At 49.9% G+C, this 23,894-nt stretch overlaps 2 protein-coding genes across 3 annotated transcripts in view; one reads left to right on the plus strand and one right to left on the minus strand.

Moving 5' to 3' along the window:
* NOS2 (nitric oxide synthase 2) overlaps positions 1-2,816 on the plus strand; it is a 16,288-nt gene extending 13,472 nt beyond the window's left edge. The window contains exons 24-27 of the mRNA XM_027883850.1: positions 206-327; positions 633-781; positions 1,456-1,647; positions 2,040-2,816. Of these exons, the coding sequence (XP_027739651.1) occupies positions 206-327; positions 633-781; positions 1,456-1,647; positions 2,040-2,120 (544 nt within the window). The 3' untranslated portion in view covers positions 2,121-2,816. The remainder of the gene's footprint in view (positions 1-205; positions 328-632; positions 782-1,455; positions 1,648-2,039) is intronic.
* Positions 2,817-8,129: 5,313 nt separating this feature from the next.
* The window catches only part of KSR1 (kinase suppressor of ras 1), a 48,289-nt gene continuing 32,524 nt past the window's right edge, over positions 8,130-23,894 (minus strand). Inside the window, exons 3-20 of one of the 2 annotated variants that reach the window (XM_027883856.1) lie at positions 21,709-21,858; positions 20,369-20,790; positions 20,155-20,159; positions 18,351-18,411; positions 18,107-18,190; positions 17,473-17,534; positions 17,259-17,365; positions 16,832-17,000; positions 15,550-15,591; positions 14,955-15,009; positions 14,223-14,265; positions 13,733-14,112; positions 13,549-13,645; positions 13,181-13,314; positions 12,729-12,860; positions 12,325-12,460; positions 11,852-11,985; positions 8,130-8,414 (exon numbers count right to left, since the gene is read on the minus strand). In XM_027883856.1, the coding sequence (XP_027739657.1) occupies positions 8,336-8,414; positions 11,852-11,985; positions 12,325-12,460; positions 12,729-12,860; positions 13,181-13,314; positions 13,549-13,645; positions 13,733-14,112; positions 14,223-14,265; positions 14,955-15,009; positions 15,550-15,591; positions 16,832-17,000; positions 17,259-17,365; positions 17,473-17,534; positions 18,107-18,190; positions 18,351-18,411; positions 20,155-20,159; positions 20,369-20,790; positions 21,709-21,858 (2,292 nt within the window). In that variant the 3' untranslated portion in view covers positions 8,130-8,335. The remainder of the gene's footprint in view (positions 8,415-11,851; positions 11,986-12,324; positions 12,461-12,728; positions 12,861-13,180; positions 13,315-13,548; positions 13,646-13,732; positions 14,113-14,222; positions 14,266-14,954; positions 15,010-15,549; positions 15,592-16,831; positions 17,001-17,258; positions 17,366-17,472; positions 17,535-18,106; positions 18,191-18,350; positions 18,412-20,154; positions 20,160-20,368; positions 20,791-21,708; positions 21,859-23,894) is intronic. The other variant, XM_027883857.1, reaches the window with a different exon arrangement.

A 23,894-nucleotide genomic window follows, 5' to 3' on the forward strand; every position in this document is an offset into this window, starting at 1 on the left:
TGAAATAGTTCTATTCATATGACCCCATCTTCACTGTCAGCTTATCCACTGCAGAGCACAGAAAGCCAAGGGAACAAGGAGCACCCAGCACCCTGTGCAGCCATTACTGCCTTCAAACCGGAGCCTCTGTGCTGCTCAGACTCAGGAAACTGCCACTGAGAGTCTGTCAGGAACAATTACCCATTAATGTACTTTTACATTTTAGTGCTAATGAATTCCATCTCCCAGAGGAGCCAGCCAAGCCCTGCCTTCTGATCGGCTCGGGCACAGGGATTGCTCCCTTCAGGAGTTTCTGGCTGCAGCGTCTCTACGACCTGGAGCACAGAGGTACTGGTGGGGACTGTCACGTGGGGGGGCCCAGCACAGCTGGCAGCAGGGACATTCCCAGTCCTTCAGACAAGGGCTCTGCATCCAGACACCCCCCAATGTCAGCCAAGGAACTGCTGCAGAGACTTGTCACCCCCAGGATGATTGGGCACTGCAGTGGCACAGCTAATCCATCCCACTGGAGACCATCCCGGTGCTCCTGAGGGGTTTGGGGCCTTGCAGGGTGCAGCCTGTGTCTCTCTAAGTCCCGTGTGTCGGTGGCTGCCCCAGGTGCTCAGGCAGACACTTTCCCCTGTTGGCTTCAGGGATCAAAGGAGGTGACATGACATTACTGTTCGGCTGCCGCCAGCCAGACCTGGACCACATCTACAGAGAAGAAACTGAGGAAATGAAGAGGAAGGGAGTCCTGAAAGAGGTCTACACAGCTTACTCCAGACTGCCTGGCCAACCTAAAGTAAGGCTGATTCCTTCGTTCCTTAAGGGTTGGCTCCTTCCAGAGTCATCCCTCAAGTTAAGGTCTGGACTCTGCTTGACAATGTTCTTTAAAAATTTTAGTATTTTGTTTCAGTGTATTGTGAGCAGGTGACAAAAGGCCTCACTCCTTCAAAGGAAGGGGAATCTCACTGTGCACTCCAGCACAAGCAATCTACATAAATACAACCCCTCACTGCGCTTCCAATGCAAACAGCCTTTGAAACTAGAAACTGGAACTTTTTCAGAAACCTGAGATTTTGCAAGATTTGGTTAGTCTGTTAGTTAACAATCAGTTGGCTCTTGGCCATTTGTCCCCATTTCAGTGACACAGTGACCAAGAAATTAATTTTATATAGAAGAAATCTTGTATGAACAAAACAGCAGCACTTGAGCTATCCTCTTTTTAGCTCTCCTGGAAAGTTAGGAGATTTTGCCAGATACAGGAGTCTTACTCTACTCCAGATTAATCAAGAAACAGGCCCAGCTTCCCAATCAGGGGCTTGTAAAGGCAGGATGGAGACATCTTTCTTCTCTGCTGTGGTGCAGCACGGCCCTGGGGCACTCAGAGCCTTAGTGCACAGACCCACCCTGAATTTAGAGGAGCCAAGGAGCGCTTAAGAAGCCTTGTCTGATGATGGTCTCTCTGTTTGCAAGGTGTACGTTCAGGACATCCTGCAGAGCCAGCTGGAGGCACAGGTGTGTGAGCTGCTGCAGGGCCAGGGGCACGTGTACGTCTGCGGGGACGTGCGCATGGCCCGGGACGTGGCGCGGGCGCTCCGCGCGCTCATCGCCAGGGCCCTGCAGCTCACCGAGCAGCAGGCAGACGAGTACTTCTTCCAGCTCAAGGTATGCTCTGACACACAGCGTGTTCTCTGCACTCAGCGCTCAGGGTGGGTGACAGGAGCCTGCAAACCACACTGCCACGAGCTGCTTTGCAGCCGAAAGCAGATTCTATGGTTCTATGAAGAGAGGAGGGTGGGGTAGGAGTTCAGTGGGCCCATCACTGAGAGCACAGTGCCTGGGGCAGCTGCCTTTTAGGACACTCCTGTTACCAGAACTCATCCTGCAGCACGTGTGCCTGGGATTCAGAGAGGTCCCTGTCACTGACAGCAGCAAAGGTCTGCCATCACAAAATCTGTCCTACACGTGCAAAAGGCCTTTTAGTTACTGAGCTGATACCTGAGGAGGAGCTGGCAGGACTTAATTCATCTCTTGGGTGTGCTTTCTTCTTTTTGCAGAGCCAAAAACGATACCATGAAGATATATTTGGGGCTGTGTTCCCACATGAAGTCAAAAGAGCTTTACAACCCACCAGTTAAGGAACAAATCCACTTCTGTTTTAGACAATGCTTGCACGTTTGTTGTTACTTTCAAAAAACATGGAGTCAAATCCTTTTTCATGTTCAATAGTGCACATCTATAGGATTGTAGGATTCAGCTCTTAAACCTCAGCCTTAATTAAGAAAAACACTAAATTTAACTTTTGTCACTATTTATTCTGACACTCTTTTAATAGATTATCTTAATAATGAAAATACAAATTAGTTTTTAATATTGCCTATGCTAGTATAAATCTGGTATTTTTTGTAAATAAAACGAAAATGTAGAGTTTTGTACTATGTTAACTAGAGCTGAAATCTTTTTTTGGAATGTACTGTTTATCTTTGTGACTTTATTTATGTCAAATTGGTTTCCTTGCGTATTATCTTCACTTGGAAGCAAGTGAAGGATGGTTGTGTTACTGGCAGTTGTCTGGCCACAGGCCTTGCTGGATCTGGAGCAACATTTGCAAACGGGATAACGATGTGCTGGTCCCCACGTGGAAACACCTGCTGCATCTGCTTCAGATGTATCTGTTGGGCAGGTAGCAGTGTTGAACTGTGCATTGTGTGATTCGGGTCCATGAACCTGAGCTGTTGTTACAGAGCCTGTGGCAGGAAGGTTCTGAAGATTCCAAAGCACTTTCTTACATTTGAATCCTATGCTCTGGTTTACTTGATTTGTTTGTAATAAAAGTTGCCTTTGTACCAAGACAAGCAGGTTGGTGTGAATCAATGTACCTCTTCTTGCTCTTGGCTTCAGCCTGAACAGGCAGAGGTAGCGAAGTCAGCTCCAGGTTCTCCTAAGGTGGGTTTGGGCTCCAGTCAACTCTTCTCCATGAGGAAAGGGCCTGTCCCCAGGGTTATACAGTCTGCCTAAGATCAGTTTGGCATTTTTGTTACTGCCAGGGAAGTGTGAGTTCACACCAGAGAGTGGGAGACTGGCCTGCAAACTGCCCTTCTTGTGTGTGGGACCTGGGCTCTTCCTAGGCCTTGCACTTCCTTCTCTAAAGTTACCAGGGCTATCTGATCATATTAAAAAAGCTTAAGGTGACATTTTCCTATCATCCCTCGTGTCCAGGAACTGGAATCTGATGAAGGCAGAGTTGAGCCTCAAAGTCAGCAGTGCCATGTGTGTACAGTGTTTTTCACACGTGCTTCAGGACAGCCTATCCATGGGATCCCAGGCATAACACAAAGGAGAGGACATGGACAGTGATGGCAGAGCACAGCAACAGAGAGTAAGGACAGAGGAGGTTCCTGGCAGGTAGGGAGCCCTGATGGGCACTGAGTGCTCACACTCCATCAGTGTCATTTCCTACTAGAACTGATGTGTTCTGAGTTTAGGTTTGTGGGGTGGGATGGAAATGGCACAGGATAATTGCAGTTTACTGAGGCTCATAAGGAGAGCTGAGGGCTGATGATGGGGCACAGCTGAGGGCTGATGGGGCACGGCTGAGGGCTGTGGGACAGAGCCTGGCAGAAAATGACTGTGCTGGGATAAGGTGCAAGGCCAGTGGGACCCGGGAGGCAGAATGAGGTCAGGTAAGTGAAAGGCTTTTTGTTTTTGTTAGTGTTTTTTTTCCTGGCAATGCTGTGTTACATTGTCTGTGTGCAAAGGGGTTCTGCTCTGGGTGGGTGGGAGTCTCCCCTGCCCCAGTTGCCCTGTTGGGAGCCAGGGCTGGGCTGAGAGGAGAGGGCTGGAGCTGCTGCCTTGGTTGGGAGGAGCAGACTGACCTCTGAGGAGGAGGCTGGAATGTGTTGTGTCCAGCTTTCCTGGATTCTGCTCCAGTCAGTCTGTTTGTAGCCTGAGCTGTGCTTTGTGGGTTGTTATTTGGTGCCTCCTGCTCGTGTTCCCAGTTCCGGGGGCTCTCAGAGTGGAGGGGCCTCGCTCTGGGGGTGCCTTGGACAGCCTGGGGCAGTTCTGGGGTACAGCCACGGGCTGGTAAACATCAAACTGCTCTGGGTTCCAGCTGGGGCAGAACCTTCGTCCTCGAGCATGGGAGTTTGTGTGGTTTGATTTTTTAAATCCAATACCTCTGCCCTTCAAGTTTAGTTGAGAACTAAATTCACTATTTCTTTATGAAAGACAACAAAGCTCAACTTAAATCTTAAGCTTTTTATTGCTTGCATATGAGAGATGTAGATAAGATGGATGACATGTAAAGTAGTGCTTTTATGAGGCTCGGGCCATTCCCAGCAGGACAGTACAATGCCATCGTTATTCCCACACAAAGCCTCTGGCAGCAGCAGAACATTACTGGACTAATTAACACCTGGCAGTGGCACTTCCAGTGCAGAGCAGGGTCTGGCAGAGCTTTGCCCCACTCTGCAGGTGGGAAGGTGGGGGCAGGACCTTGTGCAAAGGAGGGGGAAGGTGCTGAGGGTCCCAGAATGGCCTCGAGTGTGTGAGGGGCAGCTGCTCAACTAGTTCAGTGCTTCAGGAAAACCAAATGGCAGCTTCATCAACCACTGAATAATGTGCTCATCATATCTGGAAGGGAAAGCTTTGAAAACTGCAAATGGACTCAACGTCTCTTAAAGTGGCCTGGGCCTGGCAGGGAGGGCTGGAGCCCAGCCTGGCCACTGCTCTGCCCTCGCTGTCTGAGGTGGTTTGTCCCAGGAATCCCAGTTGGAGCACAAAGGGAGGGAACACCAGAGCTCCAGCAAAGCTGGGGCAGCTGTCTGGGGGCTGGGGCCACTGGCATTTGTGACAGCAAACACAAACAGGCATGAGCTGGTGTCACCATGGAGGGAGGAGGTCGGTGACCGACAGCCCATGGGATGGGGAGGGGACAAGGTTCCAAGGCCACAAATTCCTGAGTCTGCAGCAAAAGCTGCCAGGCACAGCAAGGGCTACTCTAAACTTACTTCTTTCTTGTGTGACCTAAACCCGAGACTTCTGCCCCCCTTTGCTTCAGCACGTCTTTCCAAGGGCTTCTCTGTGCAGTAGGATTTCTGGAGCCAGGCCCTCTGCCACGAGAGCTGCTGATCCTGCCCCAGTCCAGAGCAGGGTTTGAACACTTGCTCTCCTCCCTGCCATTCCCCTCTCTGGGTCTGCTGAGCTCGGTGGGGCAGGGGGGCTTTGAGGCAGCTTCTGTGGTCCTGGAGGGTCTGTGCCCCACGGAGGGGCTGAGCTCCAGGGCTGGCTGAGCTCCAGGGCTGGCTGAGCTCCAGGGCTGCCTGTCCTCACTGAGAGGGTCCTGCTCTGGTCAGTCAGAGTGTCCCTGAGGCTGACCCGTCTGATCCCTATTGCCCAGTGTCTCCTGGGCTCTCTGTGGTGGCAAAGGGAATGGGAAATGCTGGGAATCCCCTTCTGCTGCAGGGCAGGAGCAGAGGGTGAAGGGGCTCAGTGGGGACAGCTCCTCTCCTATTTCAGCTGCACCCCTGGTGGTGCAGTGGTTAAGGACGCGGCGCTGTCACCGGTTCGATTCCCGGTCGGGGCCCCTCCCCGGGCAGATGGAGCTCGTTAGCCCGTAAGGCAATCCATCTACCTCCTGAGGACCTCGCTGCCACCGTCCAAGCTCACTTGGCCCCGGCGGATGAACCTCAGGATTAAAGGGTGGGCTCAGTTCCGCGCACACTGTGTCTCACCTAAAAAATCCAATGCGCAGGCTGGAAGGTGGAAAGACCTTCCCCGGATCTTCGTTCACAAAGACTGGCCATTACTTATTTCAGCTGCAAGTAGATGGGCAGGGAAAGGTCAAACCACAACTCAGTAATGCTCACTTTATCCAGAGTAAAGATTTATTCACTGAAAAGATTCCTACATATCCAGAATTCCAGTAGCATAGAGTGCACTCTTGGGGTTTTTTTCCTTTTTTTTTTTTTTTTTTTTTTCTTCTGGTTGCATAAACTAATACAGAAACTGTTGTTAATCCTAACAATTTGTAATTAATTTAACAGCAATTCTGGAAGACACTCAGTTCATAGAAAATATAAAAAAAAATTTGTACTGTACAAAGTTTACATCACATTTGAAAAGAAAACGTGTCCATGTTCACCATGTTACAGACCATTTACATTCACTACCGACGTGTGGCTCCTGTAGCAGCATCGTCACAGGGACAGCTCCAACGGGACAGGGACAGGACGTGGGACAGGAACACAACCCAGGGACTGGGAGATGGCAGAACCCGAGCCCCCCAAGCCTTGTGGTGGCTCAGCCAATGCCACTGATTGAAACAAAAGAACCCCCGAGACAGGAACTGCTCTCTCCTCTGGGCTGCACTGGGACTGCACTGCTGGGCTTTGTGTTTAAGGGCAATTTATGGGTGTTCCACACACCACCCAGGTCACGTCAGATTAGAATCCCAAATTCTGTTCAAGGGTTTTGAACAGTCCCCTGTGCCCAGGACTGCAGGGCATGTGCCCAGCTCGGGGGACACGTCCCAGTGTCCCACACACTGACCTGGGGCACAGAGGGGCAGGAAGGGTCCCACAGCCAGGGAGGACAAATGGGGACAGTCTGCTGGGGTTTTTAATTCTTTTGTTTCAATCTGGCTGCACACCCAGGGCTGGCTGTGCTTCCCCAGTCCAGGCTCTGAGACAAAACCTGAGCACACACCGAGTGCCAGCTGGGCACCCCGGGTGTCCCGGGGACACGGACTGAGCCCGGGGCTGCAAAGGGACAGGCTGTAGGAAGCCCAGGGCGGGTTCCAGCCAGAGGCAACATTCTTCTCCCTGCTTTGGGTTTGTGCTGTGCTGCTGTTATTTAAGCAGCACTTGTGGGAAAACAACTTCTGCTTAAAGCTGCTGACACAATTACTGAGAGAAAACAAACAGTAGTGAGTCCTGCAGAGCCCGAGGGTGCAGGTGGAACTGCTGTGCTGGGAGGGGGCTGATTTGGCTTTACCAGGAGAGAGGAAAGGGAGCACAGAGTACTGCAAGGCCACCCCTGGCCACACCAAAGCCGTTTCCTCTTTTATATCCAAGACACATTTCAAAAGTCTGTCAAAACACTCGGAAGAGGCCTCTGCTCAACAGAACTCAGGTTTTGTGCCATTTAGCTCTCCACACGAGGCAGCTGAACCGAGGGCTGGCACTTTGCTCGCAGGATTTTAGAGCTCCCCTCCTCAACCCTCAGGTGAAAGCCTTGTGATGGTGGGAAGGGGACCTGGGGGGTGTAATGAGCTGCTGCAGTTGGAGAAATGAAATCTGGTGAGTCCCAGGGAGCCCTAAGGACCTGTCTCAGCAAAACCAAAGCTGCACAGACAGGAGAGGTCTGAACGGTCGTGGTGTGCTGGGATCCTCCCAGGAAGCTGAGGAACATGGATGGGAGGCACGAGGGAACCTCTGGTAAGAGAGACTGCAGTTAACTGGCAATGGGATGATGAATCCCTCATCTCGATGGCTGCTGGCTCCACAACCCCCACACTGTGCACTGGATGGGGGGGGATGTTTTTTTGGTCTTAAAAACAAACCTGCAGCTCTGGAAAATGTCTTTTCTTCTACAACTGCAACAGTGATGGGGCTGGAAGAGTCGAGGCTGCTGGACAGTGTTATGTTTCCAGAAATGTCACAACTTTAGGGGACTGGAACACGTGCCTAAATTTCAAAAGAAGAATTTGCCCTCTGTGTGGAGCTGTGTCATGTCATGGGTTTATTCTTAAAGGCCAGCAAGTCTCAACCCTCTGGGATTGTAGGAGAAGGAGCAGGTTTTAGTGTGAGTTCTGTGGAGAAGAGCACTTGAGTCATTAACTGAGACAGCCCCCTGCAGCAGGACATCCGAGCTGGGGCAGCTGAATTCAGGGTGACCCAGAGCTGGACCAGCCCTGCTGAACCTCGGGGCTCACTGACTGCTTTGGGCACGTACCAGGGCAGCAGGCTGGGCTCTCCCTTCCTGAAGGAAACCCTCCCTCTGCAGGCCAGTGCCTCCCAGGAGCTGTCCCACTGCTCAGGGAACCCAGAGCTCCGCAGGCAGAGCGTGGCTCCTACTGACCACAGACACAAGGAGGAACCAGGAACTGTTCTTCTCTCTGTCTCAGTGCTGTTTGAGAATGGCTGTAGTTAAACTCGAGTCACTGTTTATTATGTTTAAAAAAATATAGTTCACACAAAAGTATCATGTAAACATTGTTTAAATAACTGCTGGTGCTCAGGCAGGACACGGAGCTGAGCTGATGGTCTTCAGAGGGGCTGCACCAGCCTCAGCACGGAGGAGCACTGAGGGTTTCTGGTGCCGTGTGGGAGCAGGCAGAAACACGGACACCGTGCTACAGCTTTGGGTTACTCGGCTCCAGGATTCCCAAGCCAAATCTTTCAAAACGCAGGACAACTTTGCTACTGTTAATGCTGCAGAGAGTGGGGAGGGAGAGGAGAAGGGAGGGGGGAAAGTGTTACTGATAGTTCTTCTTAAAGCTACAGCCCTATCACAGGAGCTGAAATAGGTTCGGTTCTGCTCTCGTACCACCCAAAAGAGGCTCAAGTAATTAAACAGCAAACACATGAAGTTTTTCATGTGAACCCCATCAGTGGGAAGAAACACACAGACAATCTGATGTGCTCAAGCAGGGGGAACAGGAGGTTTTCCAGGTACCTACAGTGGGGGGAAGCCCGACTCTGGTTTTCAGGGAACACTTGGTTCCGTTGAAGTAGAAGGGAAGCAAAAACTGACAGAATTCTCTTTTTAAGAGAAAGGGGGTTTTGACAAGGTACATGAATAGGTTAGAAAAGCCCAACAGAACAAACCCAAACCCCTTTGCTTCTCTATAAAGGTGCATCAAGGTGTCTCTCCCCTTGCTCTTACGCTGTTGACAGAGCCAGAAGCACTTTCAGCTCAGAGCCTTCCTCGAGCACGGCCTGAGCACACAGGAGGCTCAGGAGTGGATGTGGGTGTTTGTCCTCAGACAGCAGAAACCCTGCTGGCCCTTAGTGCATGTTCTCCTCTGCCCCTGTCCTGTCCCCTCCAAAGCAGTGAGAAAGGCACGTGTTTGCTGTGGTACCTGTGAGTCTGCCAAGCCCCCACGCTGAGCCATTCTGCTGACCAGGGGATGTAAACAGAAGCAAACCATAACATTCCAAACACTACCTCTGCGAAGGGAGGAGGAGCTGAAGGGCTTTCCTCCTCTTTTACACAGCTTTGTAGCTGATCCCAGCTGGCCCACGTGGGCCTGTTCTGGACACTGCCCGTGGCCTGTTCCCGGTGGGCTGAGGACCGTCAGCTGCTCCAAGTGGAGCAAGAACTGGCCCTGGCTGCAGTGCTGCCCCCCTGGCCCTCAGCTCCTGCTGTTTGCAAGTGGAGGTTCAGTCCTGGCTGTGCCACGACAATGTCCCTGTCACCTTCAGCCACAAAGCTCCGGCGCTGAGGACACGGGCGCAGCCTCGGCGGGACCCGCAGGACACCCACCAGCCCAGCAGGGTGAGGCCAGCCCTGACCTGCCGGGCAGGACACCCAGCCCTGGCTGGCACGTGCACCTGGGCAGGCAGGGCAGGTCCCTGCAGCTTTCCAGGGGAGTCCCAGGCTCCTGGAACGCTCCAGAGGGAGAGGAGGCCGCGGTGTTAGGCAGGAAGGTCTCGCAGACAGGAGTGGTTATTGAAGCAAACAGCCCACACCAAGCAAAGGCAGAAAGGAGAACTCGGATAAGGTGTTGATTATGTCCATGGGTTAATTTCGTGGTTTGTTTTTGCTTTTTTAATGGAAGGTGATTGTCCAAGTTGCTGGTTAGGATACGACACATGGAAGCATGCAAAGTGGAGCCCGTTATTGCACCAGTAGCTACAACCTACAGAGAAATATGGGAGGGAAGGGAAAAAGTCACCATGAGAGTTAGTTTTCAGTTATTTAAAGCAAGCCCTTGAGAAGTACGAACTGCAAAGCTTTGAGCAGGCTGGAGCAGGGATTAGTGCACTGTGTGAAAGGATCTGTCAGAGGGCAGGGACAGGTGTCTACAGGGCAGTTGGACTCTGAGCAGGGCTGTGGCTGCTGGAGCCTCCCCCAGGGACCTGGACAGACCCCAGTGTGCAGGGGATGAACAAGGGGCTGCCTGTGCCTTCACCTCAATGAGCACTCAGTCAGTGCTGGTAATTTCATTCTCCCCTATTAAGTGCTTTGAGCAGAGGAAAAGGAGCGAAGCAGGAATTGCCATGAAGCTCTTGGGTGGGGTGTCAGTCTGTCCACCCAGACAGAGAGAGCTGGGGCAGCCCTGCGTAAGGCACTGGTTCCACAAGCTGATCAAGAACAGCTCCCTGTGGAAACACAAACCCCAAATCATCACCTGGCAAACTGCTCTGGAATTGAAAATTCTCATGGACTGACTGCCCAGAGGGGAAGTTTCTCCAAGTTCACTCCAGTGTGATGTCAGAGGACAGTGCAGGAGTGGGCCTGAAGGGATGCCTGGTGCTCCCTCTGCTCCATGGGGGCTGGGCAGGGGGTGAAAAGGTGTCACATCAGTGCCCAGGGGTCTCAGTGGATGGAGACACGAGAGCAGGACAGGGCTGACACAGCTGGAGTGCCGGGGTACAGGGGGGCTCTGTAGGAAGGGAAAATACCACCTAAGGCCACTGCTGTATCTGCAGATCTCTTGGCAAAAGAATTAGTGTTTTCATAACGTAACAGGGCTTGAACACAATGATCTCCCTCTGAGGCAATGGAGGATAGTTTAAAAAAATAGGAAGAAATTCCCAAGTGAAGCTGGATGCCTTGAAAGGATGGATAACAGAAAAGCAGACTCAAGGAACCTGGGTATGGGCCTGGCCAGTGAAAGCTGTGCCTGGAAATAAGGTCTGGGATGCTTTAGGCCAGAAAAGAAAATAAAATTGTTTCCTTAAATTATGACCGAAGCACAGATAAGCAGCAGTTACCTGCATGTCCATTTCTTAGCTCAGATTTTGTTGCTTTCTCCCTAAATTTTTATTTTTAAAAACCTAGACAGTGGAACTCAGCAGGGCTGAAGCCCCCTTGGCTGCCAGGTCTGTCCCACAGCCCGTGGAGCCACTGGCTGGGGATGGCCACGACAGCTGCCCCGTGTCAGGGTTGTTGAGGGGTGCAAGGAGAGCCCAGAGTTCCACAGTGAGTGCTCTCTGGAGAGAGGGGAGGGCACAGTCTCAGACAAGCACTCCAGTTTACAGTTGTTGGACATCATGGAGTGTCGAGGATTCAGCACAAATAGTGGGGAAATTGTGCAAGAGAAGTGGCAAAATTTTCAACCAAACGACCCCACACCCACCAGAGCCTGAACTGCCACAACATCTGTGTCAAGAGTTCAGCTGGTTATGATCTGGTGTTACAGGAAGATTGTGAAGGGTTATGGGAAAGGAAGAGATGGGTTAACATCAGAAAAAGGAGAAAAAAGAGAAAATATGAGCACTTCAGGAGATGAAAATAAAACACTGAGCCAAGGACGTGGGGAATGGGCACAAGGTGGAAACGTGTCTGTGGCTTCACACTCAGCCAGTCTGAAGCACTTCAGAGGGAAACGGTGGCACGGCCTTGGGTCCTTCCTTCCTCAGGCAGTACCTGCCATTACCACTACAGGGGAAATTCTGACCACTTTGGGGTCAGTGTGGGCCCCCCCAGCACAGCTGGATCAGTTTGGATCTGCTGGAAGGGGGTGAATATGGCAAAGCAGGCAATGAACTGACTGAGGTGGCTTAACTGCATCATTTCCCACATCAGAAGAGCAGTGTTCCCCTCCTGTCTGGTCTGACAGCCCCCAAGAAGGCAAAGCAAGCTCAGACATGGTCACTGAAGTGGACTGGCATAACTGCTGTGAACAGCAGCAGGTACTCACTCAGCAGACTTCCAGAAGTGCCCCGGGTGGGAGAGCCGGCGGTTGAGTTTTGGCAGCTTTTCCAGCATCTCCATGAGCACAGTGAAGCTCGGCCTCTCGCTCAGGTCGAAGGCCCAGCACGCCGACAGGATTTCCTGCAGAGGACATTTGGGGCTCGTTACCCCCTGGCTCACAGGTCAGCTGTGCAGACCAGAAAGCTGACTGAGCACTGGGATGTGTGTGAGCCCAGGCAGATCCCAGCTGCTCAACACAGGGCCTGGACACCCTTACAATCCAACAGTTTCCCGGTGCTGGGGAATGTCCACTTCTGCACAACAGTTACAAGCAGAGGCTTAGCCTCTAAGCTGGTCTGCCATTCTCATCTGTTCTCTTTCCTGCCCTTTATCTTTGGGGTTATGAGTGAAATAAACCCCTTGAAGCAGCTCCCTCTCTGAGGGAGCCGTGTGGAAGGACTCCCGCAGGGCGGTACTTACATTGACCTCCTTGCCCAGGCTGACGGTGGCCAGGACCTGCCGCACCCCCTCTCCGCTGCCGATCTGCCAGATGAGCGCCTCTGCGGGCTGGGTCCGGAACGGCCACTCCCGAGCCTGCAGCTCGAACCACACCGTCCTGCAAGGCCAGCACACATCGAGCCTCTGCCTGCCCCAGGGGGAAATACCCAACCCTGGCACCGTTCCAGCTCCTCCGGCTGAGCTGTGGAAGGTGCACAAAGCTGTGCACAAACCCCTCCCACCCGTGACTGCTGGAGCACCGAGGAAAGCGCATCCCAGCCGGGATCCCGAGTCTGGGAGAAGGGGATCCCTCACTGGAAGGCTCAGGCCTGTAACAAATCCCACTTGGCGAGCTCTCGTGGTACTCTTGGGAGTTCCTTCCTTACCCAAAGGCATAGATATCTGCAGCTTTGGAGAAAGGCAGCTTGTCCTCATCTTTCCCCGGGGCCATCTCCCGGACGATCTCGGGGGCCAGGTAGCACAGCCAGTCATGAGGCAACTTCAGTTCGTTCTCCCTCCTGAGTCCAAAGAAAAGCAGCAGTACTGAAACTCTGGTGTGTAGATTGTATCTGTGCTTCACCTCATGTTTTGACTTTATTTACTCAAATGTTTTTGCTATTTGTTTCTCATTTTCTTGCCATGTTAACAAATGAACACATATCAGCCTGACTCTCCAGTTTACTCCTGGGCTTAAAGTTTTGTTTGTTCTGTGCAGCGTGCAGACTGTGTTCTAAAGCAACTGACACTCCTTGGGTACCAGGTACTGGGGGAAATGTTTCCCTATTTGATCATCATTTGTCATTCTAAAGGTGGACCAAGCAGTGAAATCTCCACTCACCTTCCTTCCTGAACCACGCCCGAAATCCCAAATAATCCAAAGTCGGTGATCACAACTTTCCCATTGTCATAGAAAACATTCTTGGATTTCAGATCCTTATGTACGATGCCCTTTGCGTGGAGATACCCCATGCCCTGGGAAATACAGCAGAGGTGGAAATGTTTGGGGGCTTGTTACTATTGCCAAGCACACTTTGCTTTCTAATACAAACTCCCTCTCATCTCTGCAGTGTAAAGGACCAGCTGGGACAGGGCACTTGTGGCACTTGTGCAGGAAGGTGTAAGGGAGCAGCTCCCAGCTCAGAGTGCAGCTTCCAAGCTCTGGATGAGGCTCTGCCCCATGGCTCCACTGGCACAATGAGCCCTTACCTTAATGATCTCCTGTGCTATCTGCCTGGTTTTGTTAATGTCCAGGGATATCTTGGGGTCCCTCACAAAGGAGTGCAGTGTCCTTCCTTTGCAGAAGCTACAGAAAATGTTTGCACATTAAAAAAAAAATTATTAGCTATATAATACTTATATTTTAAAACTAATAGTAAGATGCTGTCCTCACCTGGTAATGATTGCTAAGTGAGGGGGGTTCATGCAGGCTCCCATGAACAGCACCACGTTCTCGTGCCGGGTCTGTCTGTAGTTCATCACTTCCTTTTTAAAGAGCTTGAGATGATCCTGGTTGTTCCCGTCGATCTCCAGCAGCCTGATGGCCACCTCCCCGTGCCACTTGCCCTTGTAGACCTTCCCCCAGCGGCCCTGGCCGATGGGGTCCCCCAGCTCAATCTGCTCGAAGGGGATGTCCCACTCCTGCAGGTACACGCTGGTCTGGCTGGGCTTGCGGTAGATCATCCCCTGCAGGTGCGGCCGCCGGTTCGGCAAATCTTCCACCTCATCCTCGTCATCCTCAGGCTCCGATTTATTTGTCTCTGGTTCTTCCACCTGTTCACAGCAAGGCAAGGGAAAGGTGTGCTCAGAGTCCCGCGTGGAGGGCAGAGCAGCCCAGCAGCACAGGCTGCTCCCAGACCTTCGGGGCCCACCAGCAAACCCACCTGTGCCTCGTGTCCACCTCCACCCGGGCCTGGCTGGGCAGTGCTGCAAGAGAAGGTTTGCACTGAGAGTAACACCTGAAATCCACCTGAGGTGGAACACTGGGGGGGATGCATTGCCATTAGGGGAGGGGGAAGAAGCCAGCAGAGAACAGATCCTGACAGAGTTACAGTAGGTCAGACAAAAATACAATTCCTGCTCCACGTAAGAGAGAAGGACTCTAAGCTCACTCTAGCAAACAAGGGACAAAGACTCTGAAGTGATTCTCAGTGATTAAGTGGCAGGAATTGATTTGGCAGTGGCTCTGTTATTACAGTGTGTTCCAGGAATGGATACTCCCATTCCTGCTCCTGAAACCCCCGTGGAGGAGCAGCCCTGTGGGAGCTGGCAATGCAGGCTGCAAGCTTTTCCATGCCCTGCAGTGCAGATCCTGACAGAGCTGTTTGCTTGCAGCTCAGTGGGCCTTGCCCTTCAGTTATAAAGCTCCAACTTTCATCCCACCCTGCACACAATAAGCAGGTATTAAAGGCCTGGACTGCTTCGTGTCCCGTTCAGAGTTGTGTCACATTCAGCTTTATAAAATGGGGATCCCAGCACCGCCCTCGCTGGGTAAAGTTATCCTGGGAGTTCTCAGATGTTAAGTCCAGCTTTGGCCCTAACACAGCATTTCTGGACTGAGCTGAGGATTATCAGGTAAACACTGTGCTAACAAAGGGATTTAAAACTCTACTTACTTAGTGTCTGCAGCAGTTTCTGGAGGTTGTGCTGTTTGTGCAGGGCTGGGAATTTCTGTCAAAGTAGAAACAGTTATGCTACATCTTTTACACTTCAGTCTCATAGACTGCAAGTTTTAACATTGCAGTAGCAATTATTTGCTTCTTATTCAGGAATTATAAACTCAATCACAGACAAAAAGTGATTTTATACTTCTATTCCTTTAAAACTATGCTCATCCCTGCTATCCATGTTGGCCCAATCCTCTTTCCATTCCTTTACTGATCTGTAAAGTCTTTCTGGCCAGGCACAGAACCCTAAAAGTAAGTAAGTAAGTCTTTTTAAAGGAGGAACATGGATGTGGATAAAATCCCACAGCAGGAAGCTAATGTTGTACAGCTGAATATTCCAAGTTTCATGTCAGTACATAAATCACATCAATGCTCTGGCTCAGGGGAGAGAAGCCCGAGTATACACTGAGATAAGAGAGAGTCTGAATTGGTTTAGACATGTTTTTTTAAAGCAGGATTATTGTTCTTTGGCAGCGTGCAGAGGTTTACAAACAGGCTATGTTTTGGCAGAAGTTGGTTAGTAGAATTAAAACAATCAACTCACCTGGGAAGATAAACTGTTGTCTATGCTGAAGGTAGTAGGCAGCTTTTTAATTAATTGCGGTTTTGTAAAAGAACCACAAAAAAAATACCAGGAGAAAAAAACAAAACAACACAAACAAGTTAGAGGATCATCAGTGAGTGCCCCAAGTGCATTCAATGAATTAGTCCCAGCTCACTGCTGGGAACAGATTAGTAGATTATCAGCCTGCTGAGGGGGGATTTCAGCACATGCATTTGGGAAGCCCCTGAGAGATGACAGGTATCAAACACAAGCTGTTACCAGTCACAAACAGTCTGGTGGGCAAACAGCACACTGAGACCCTCAGTGGCAGAAGCAAATGCAGAGCCCAGGAATGTCCAAGGCAGGCCCACATCAGGTGGTGCTGCAATGCTCTCTCATGTCAGCTTTGCAGAGGTGCCCCCCACAGAAGCTGAAGCTCATGAGCCACCTGTGGGTTTTATTTTTATTTCAGTTTTTTAATTTCTGAGTAGTTTATCCCAATACAAAGTAGCTGCAGTGGAATCCTTACACTAAACTGGTTCTGTTCCTGCTCCTTTTGAGAAGCCTCAAACAGCAACTGGCACTCACAGTTCAGAACCTGATGCCAAATTCTGCAGTGTTGAAGGAAAGGTAGCAGCTACTGAGCAGCATCTGACTTCAGTTCCACATCAGAGGAACTGCATTTATTCCCAGTATGTAAATCTTTGCCCTTGTCAGAAATTCTTGCCCCTTTCAGCTCTGGTAAAAGCTGCACCCTGGGGCTCTTAATCCATAAGGTATGTAGGGTAAACTCTTCTCCACCAGACATCTGTGTCAATGGTTTAACAATGGGTGTTGATTGCGGGTTATATTTTGGAACAGCCTGGTACTTCACTCCAGTTCTCATTTTTACAGCCTGCTCCTGCCATCACCCAGCTCCTGATTTAAAGCCCCTGGTGAGCACACATAGCAGGCAGCATGCATTGTACAACGCAAGGGGAAAGGGAGCAGAAAGAATATAATGGTTTTTCAGTCCTTTTCCAAAAAGGAGAAAAGAGGAAGATCAAATCATTTAAGAAAGGTGCCAACATTCCTCAATAATCTGTTTCCTACAAAGGTCTTTTGCTGATACCCTTTAAAAACTTGTAAGAACAGACCATGTCCTTTTATCAGGTAACAAAATACACCTTCACCTTGCTTAGGGCACAACCATGTACTCAGAAACCTACAACTCCCTGGTCAGCCTCCACTTGCAGAGAGGCCGTTCTGCTCTTGACAGATCTCCTGAAGGAGAGGAGTTTACCTGGGAAGTTGAATCGCCCGTCCCTCTGGCCCATGGGAGATGGGTTTGGGGGAGGCGTTGCACTGGGAGGGTTGGAAGACTGGAAGGGTGCTGGGGAGGATGGAGTGGATGAGGTTGTAGAGGAAGGATTACTGCTGGAGTCCAGGTGGTTTATTGCTGGTGGATGCTCCTGCAAAGCAAGGAAAATCCCTTGTGAGAAAACAGTAAAAAGAAAGAACAAATTGCCCTCAGTGTTTGCTGGACAACAGAGAGAGGGAAGTTGTTCCCAGCCTTGGTCATGGCACTGTTTTTCTGAGTAAGCACCTGCAGCTGTGCACAGCCCATGTCTTACATGGACAAAATGTCACACAGCAAAGTCTCCTTGCAACGTGAAAGCTCAAGGTGCCATTCTGGCTCCAACTACCAAGATCCTGCTGTCACCACGTACCTTTTTAGTTAGTGCTTTGGGGAGAGTTCCAAACTGTGGTTCTGTGGGTCTGTCTACTGGATTATTGATATCAGATGGGACAGATTCTGTTCTTCTTATTTTTGCTACTGAAAACAGGTTGAAGAAGGGAGAAAACCAGCTTAAATCAGAGTTCTTATTCTTGCTGTACCATGAATTACATTGACGTGCCAAGAATTTGTAGCAAATTACTTACTGGGAAGGAAGGATATTCTACAAGCAGGTGCCTCTTTAGTACATTTGTTGTGACATTTTAATCTGAAAGAGAACCATTACATATTAAATAAGGACTTGTTCTTTCCCCAAAAGAGGAAGCCTACCCTTAATTTGTAATTCTTATGCTAATCTCAGAGGGAGTTCTGGAATGCCCGGGCCCCAAAGCAGCAGCATTCATATGGAGAATCCTATTATGTGTGTCATTAGCCTAATGAAGGCCATATACATATCTTAGCATCTGATTTATTTTTAATATAGTTACTTTCACTGACTCTCATCCAGCAACAGGGAAGCACTAAAATCTCAGTGCTCTGGACTAACAACCCAGAGAGAGAGGCAAAAATTAAAATCCTGGCTGTTATTTAAGGATCCAGCTCCCACTACAAGATTTGCCCAGGATGAGGTAGCAAGTCTGTGGCAGGGAAATAAATTTGGTTCATTCAGGTGTCAGGCTGACAACCTGAAGTGTGAGTTGTTCCAAAGCATGCCTTGGCTAGGTCAGGACTGAGAAATGGTGCCGCTGCCAAGAGTGCATCCCATCAAGAGACGTTACTGCAGCTGGCAGCAAATCAAATCCCAGGTGGTTGTTGTTGTGACCATCCCTGTGTGCTCACCTGCAGTACTTACACTTCACCCCGAACATCATGCTTTTCTGACAGACTTGGCAAATCTGAGACAGCCAGGACTTGGTAGAGAACCTGGGTAGAGACGAGGCAAGGAAACTGGTGTTAACTGGTGCCTAAGGGAAATGAACATCTGTGGGCAGTTACAGGCTGTGCTGCAGCTCTTGCTGAAAGGGGCAGGTGGGGTGTGGTGCAGATCAGAACCCAGCTCAGAGTGTGTCCCTGTGCTGCTCACCTGTGTGTCACCGCCAGGCCAAAGTCTCTTCGTACCGTCTGAGGGGATCCCTGGGAGAGCTCTGGTGGACAACAAAAGCAAGGTTTAGGGGAGCACTGCTCACACCTGCTCACCACTGTGGACAGAAACCACATGGTCACTGCCACAGGTCAGCCCCACCGGCCCAGAGGTGTCAGCACCACAGCTCAGACTTTGCTGCAGAGCTGCTACACTTGCATTTGTGTCCATGTGATTTGATAAATCCTGATATTTTACACTTAGGGATGACACAAGTCCATCTGATCAGGTCTAAGCCATTCTTCGAGTGGAAAGTCAGACTTTATTCCTAACTGGTTTACTTCCAATTGGTTTACCACAAATACCATCAGCCAGTTTTCCTGCAGTGTCAGTAGATTTCAGAACCTTCTTTTTCACTGAAAATTGTCTCAGTTTTCTAGACAGGGCCAGCATGACCCAGAAGGTCAAAAATGTGTATGTGAGCTCTCCAGTGGTTAGAGCACATAACTTTCTGAAAACTCTCCAATACTCAGATTGTGGCTGAAATAAATCTATATAAATATATAAATATTCCAAATCTGGACTAAACTCAAATCTGCAAGTGTCAGCATAGCCAGGGCTGTTGGTGCTTACACAGAGCCAGTCTCTCACTTGACCCTAGATGGCACCAGATTCTTTTTTATCATTAGTCCAGTGAATTTTTAAAGGTGTCTGTGGTCCTCAGCCTCTTAGGCTGCAGTGGCTGGCTGCTTTTGCAGGGAATATTGCAGCTCTAGTGTGGCCATCCAAATGGATCACAACACAACAGTTAAGATGGCTGTTAACATGGGGTGAGATGGATAAATCCTTACTGAAGAGTTCTAATGAATACACACCAGTTTGGGACTGACTGGCACTCAGCAGAGCCCACAGCAGAGATTTTAACCCAGCCAATGTGACTGTATGCAGAGAAGCACCAAAATCTTTCATTTCTGTCTGAATTTATTCTAATGCTTTTTTCATTCATTGCACAAATTATCTCACTCTCCACAGGGAATTGCTCAGATTCCTGCTGGCATTTTCATTTTATAATCTTCCTTCTATTTCTGAAAGTAATTCCCAGGATTTTTGCTTTAAGGGGCATTGGATATATGTGCCGTGCTATAACGTCCTTATTTGGACTTTTATACTTTTTTTTAATGCTTTGATGCTTTTGCACCCTTCCCAAGCTGCTCCAGTCTCTCTCCATTGGGTTCCAAGGTTACAGGTTGTGTCTGGGACACACACACCTCAGGGTAGCTGGAACTCCAATGGCACTGGATAAAAACACAGCCCTGCTCCTCAGACAGTAACCATGTGAACAGACTCCTCAGCACCAGGGGAACATTCCACATTCCAGCACTTGCTGAAGCTTTCTCAGAAGGCTGCACATAACTGTCTAATTTCATTGCAGAAACACTGGGCAGTGAATATCCAAAAACACAACATGGTTAGATATGACATTTCTGGTACCAAAAGGCATCAGCACCAGCTGTCTGAGGGGCAGACAAGCACTTACACCCAAACCCCTCACTTTAACCCTTGAAACATCACTATTCCTTTTCCTTGCTGTTGTCATTTGTCATCTGAAGAAGTACCAGGTACAAACAAGTAAATCCCCTGCAGTTCTGCAGCAGGCCAAGCTCCTGCTCAGTTAACAGAAGCTCTGGGATAGGAGGGCCTGTGGAGACCTCCAGAGGCTGCACAGGGATGACCAACAGGGAGCTGACAAGCACAGGTTCTTCTCTCTCAGCAAGGCACTGCAGACACCCCCGTAAGAGTCTCTTACCGAACCTAGAAAGAAAAAGAGATCTTTTTTTAGCCACCAGATTCCTGTGACGGGATTCACACTGTGCTAGAACAGGAACTGCTGCCTGCAGCGTTTTCAAACACCTCTGGTTTTGCACAGGCTCCTGAAGCTGCTGCAGTGCCAGTACTTTCCTGCCTACGTGTGGTAGTCTTTGCTGGGGAGAGCTCCTGCTCCAGTCTGGGAAAGAACTTACTTTATTGGAGGAACTTCATCTATCCTGTTTCCCAGCTGTGATTCGTGGGACTTGCTCCTCGTGAGGGTTGGGAAGTTGGGCAGCAGCTGGAACACCTTCCTGCAGGGGGGGGGAGGAGTCCGTGGTGGCTTCAGCTTGTGCCTCCGCCTGGCCTGTGGCGTGGCCGGGGGGGTGATGGTGATGCTGTGAGTCCTGGGTGTCAGCCTCCCCCCCTGGCTGGCCAGCACCAAGGGCTCCAGGAGGTTTTCTGCGTACACGGAGGGTCCGTGGCTCGCCGGGGGCTCTGAGGGAGGGGCTGTGGACACGGACACGGAGCGGGGCTGGGTGCAGGCCCTGGGCATGGGCAGTGGGTCCGGCTGGGAGGAGCTGCTGTCCCGGCGCGCCTCGGGCAGGTTCACCAGCACGTCGTCCTTCAGCTCCCCTGTGCAGAGAGAGGGGCAGTGACTGGGGAAGCACCTCCACACCTGCTGCCCTGGCTCTAAGGTGCCCCGTGCAGGGGATGCAGAAGATCCCATGGGCCTCAGCAGGGCCCCACCTGGTGAATCTCAGCACAGGGCCTGATTTTAGCTTTTGACAGACATGTACATGCATTTTTAAAAGTGCCCTTTCTTTCTAAGTGAATGCCATCACTTCTGAGCAATGGCTGGTTTGACACTGTGGATGGGAAATATCTGACAGCCCGGGACAAGAAAGATTAGAAAAAAGGAAATACGAAACTGAGCTGTTTGCTGGCTTTTCCATTGACTAATCTTTATGACTTGCAAATGGATGAACTGTCATAATACCAGCAGGAAACATCACCTTTCAGTGACAGATTGATAATTGCTACAAAGAAAGATGTAATGCATGTTAGTACCAGTCTGCTGGGAGAGGCTCTTGTACAAACAGATTTTACAGTGCCTTTGGAAGTGCCTGGGGAAGGTGACAGAGTTTCTCTCTGAGCTGGCAATATGTGGGGAGGGGATCAGCTACAAGGAATCTGGTTGTATTTGTTAGGCCAAGGATGTGTATTGACTGATGGAGAATGAACTGCAGCATTAGACACAACTCTGAACGGAGAGGGAAAAAGGATATATTGAGTAGGAGAGGACATTTCCTCATACATTTAGTTCCATTTCTTTATATGACTTTATGTCAAAGCCAAATCCAGCCCATGTCTCTAGCTGTGCTCGATCAGTGCCCCTTCATGGACATGCAAGAGCCACAAACTGACAGTGGTTACAGAATACATCACAGAGGGTGTACCGTGTCTGGAGGGTTTGCAGATTCCCACATGCAAGGAAGCAGGATGGGGCTGGGGTGCCAAGACCCCAATTCCATGTGAGAACAAGACAGTCTGTACCTGATTCTGTCACCTTGCGTAGGCAGCTGAGTGCCCCGTTGAGCCTGGAGCACTCCTCATCTCTGGCACCACATCTCTTCATTGTTTCCTTCACCTTTGACTCATTCATTTCTAGTAAGGCATCCAAGGTCAGCTCCTCTGGTATCCTCTGCAGAAAACAAGGTGAGACCATTTTCACTGTGTCTAAAGAGGACTGTCACCTGTTGTTCTGGTGTACTTTGAATAGCCCTGTCTCACTGCCTGGTCTGACTCACCATTTGCTCATTTTGGTAGTCCCCTCTCTGAACAGACCCAGCAGTGCCCAAGAGCTGCTCCCTCGCCCTGCCCCATGAGAGTGTGCTCTGCAGCACTGGCACTGGGCATTCTCTGCTGTTTCAGTCAGGATTAGAGGTGACTGGAATATTCTTCTCCCCTACTGGAAAGCTTTCACTCAGTACTTTTGCAAAGCTACCAATGAAACTACTTTTTCCTTAAAAATAGCAGCAGAAACAAAACAGGCCTAAAACCTGAAAAAATGTCAGATAAAGATGTTTGGCTTTTCTGTAGTGAAGTGAAAAGCAGAAACAGTGAGGGAAATTACTTCTTTTCTTGAACACAAAAGAAATGTTTTGACAGAGATAGCAACCTCCTCCTCCTCCTCCTCCTGCATTTTTCCTTCATCAGAGAACCAGCCTTACCCGTATCCTGCCTGGAGAGATATCTGAGCACAACTCCTACTACGTCTCAATACACCAAACCCCCACAGTGATAAGGTTCAGACCAGGCAGACACAAAAGATACAAGAGCCTGGAAAGCACAAAACGATCTGGTATTTCCTGACACAGAACTGAGCTGTGTCTCTCTCTTCCCCCATTCAAATGTTTCCAGTGTAAGCCTGCAGCAATTGTGGTTAATAAACAAAACCAGGATATTTAGCCCAGATACCCAGGAATTTCCCTGAAAGTTCTGCCTAAACAAACCTCCCTGTTGCCTACTCTCACAATGAGATCACAAATTTCACAATATTTGGCCTCTTTCCTAAAGCTTCAGCTCCTGGACTCAAGCTAAAGGGTTTGAACTTTTATTTGAAGGGGAAACTCAAAACTGTGTCTCACTGCCTGGAGAAATGCAATGCCTGAAATCCTCTAGTCCTTCAACCTCCCTTCAGCCTCCAAAGCAAATGTGACTGTGCTGAATGTCCTTTAACAACTGCATCTTTCTTAACCCAGACTTGTGCTTTTGAGCTGACACAGGACTTTCAGCAGTGACAGTGCTGAACAGCCCCAACCTTTGGAGCTTTGTAGGTGGTAACACAGAGAGTAATCACAGAGTTTCCATTTTTAGTAACTGTGACACGGAGCAAAGAGAAAGAGTAAATTAAAAAAGGGCAGAAGTCTTAAGAAACACATCCTGCATCTTCTGTCACATGGCCTGGGCCGGATGAAACACAAAACACAGCTGACTCAAGGAGAGCCCAGGAATTTAAATGAGCAGTAAGCACAAAGCAGGGCCAGAGTAGAGCCAGAGTTCAATGACATTTGGATCGATTTTTTTCCATAATTAATCTTTGCAGAATAACAAAAGCACAGACATTCCAGCTGATGCTGGGTATTATTACTCATTTTTCTGCACACCTGCACCATCACGAGGCAGGAGTAAGACTGCCCCCAAAAAGCCTATTCCCAAATGATTTCCACTGTCACAGTCTTGGTGCAAGTGGGATTACAGTGATGTTAAGTTTTGAATTATCTTGAAACATTTCCTCACCCCCACCACTCCCCACTAAGAACACCCCCTAAGACAGCCCTCGTTCTTGGCAGCAGCCTCATCCCAGATCCCGGCAGGAGCTCCCCACTGCTGTTACCCAGGATCCCCTCACCTCCCAAACCCTCCTGCCACACGTGTAACCAGTAATTTATCAGAGCTGTTAGCGAGTCAGTGGGTACAGTGGAGAGACCAACAGTTCCCTCAGGCACTGCCAGTGGCAGCTGGAATGCAGGGCCAGCTGGGGTGGCACTGGGGCAGCACCACTGGGGATCAGGTTTCTCCAGTGCCTCTTCTGTGCCAGGAACCAGCCCTCAAGCTGCATCAAGGATTCAAGCCTTCCTCGTTGCACTTGAAAACAATTTTTAAAAGACACAAAACTACTGAGCTCTTCAGAGTGTCAGGGAATTTTCCCTGTGTCCCATGCATTTCAGGACACAG

This window comes from Empidonax traillii, unplaced genomic scaffold (assembly GCF_003031625.1).
Source record: "Empidonax traillii isolate 1590-97213 ecotype Southwest subspecies unplaced genomic scaffold, ASM303162v1 scaffold135:size1941959, whole genome shotgun sequence".
Lineage (NCBI taxonomy): Eukaryota > Metazoa > Chordata > Aves > Passeriformes > Tyrannidae > Empidonax > Empidonax traillii.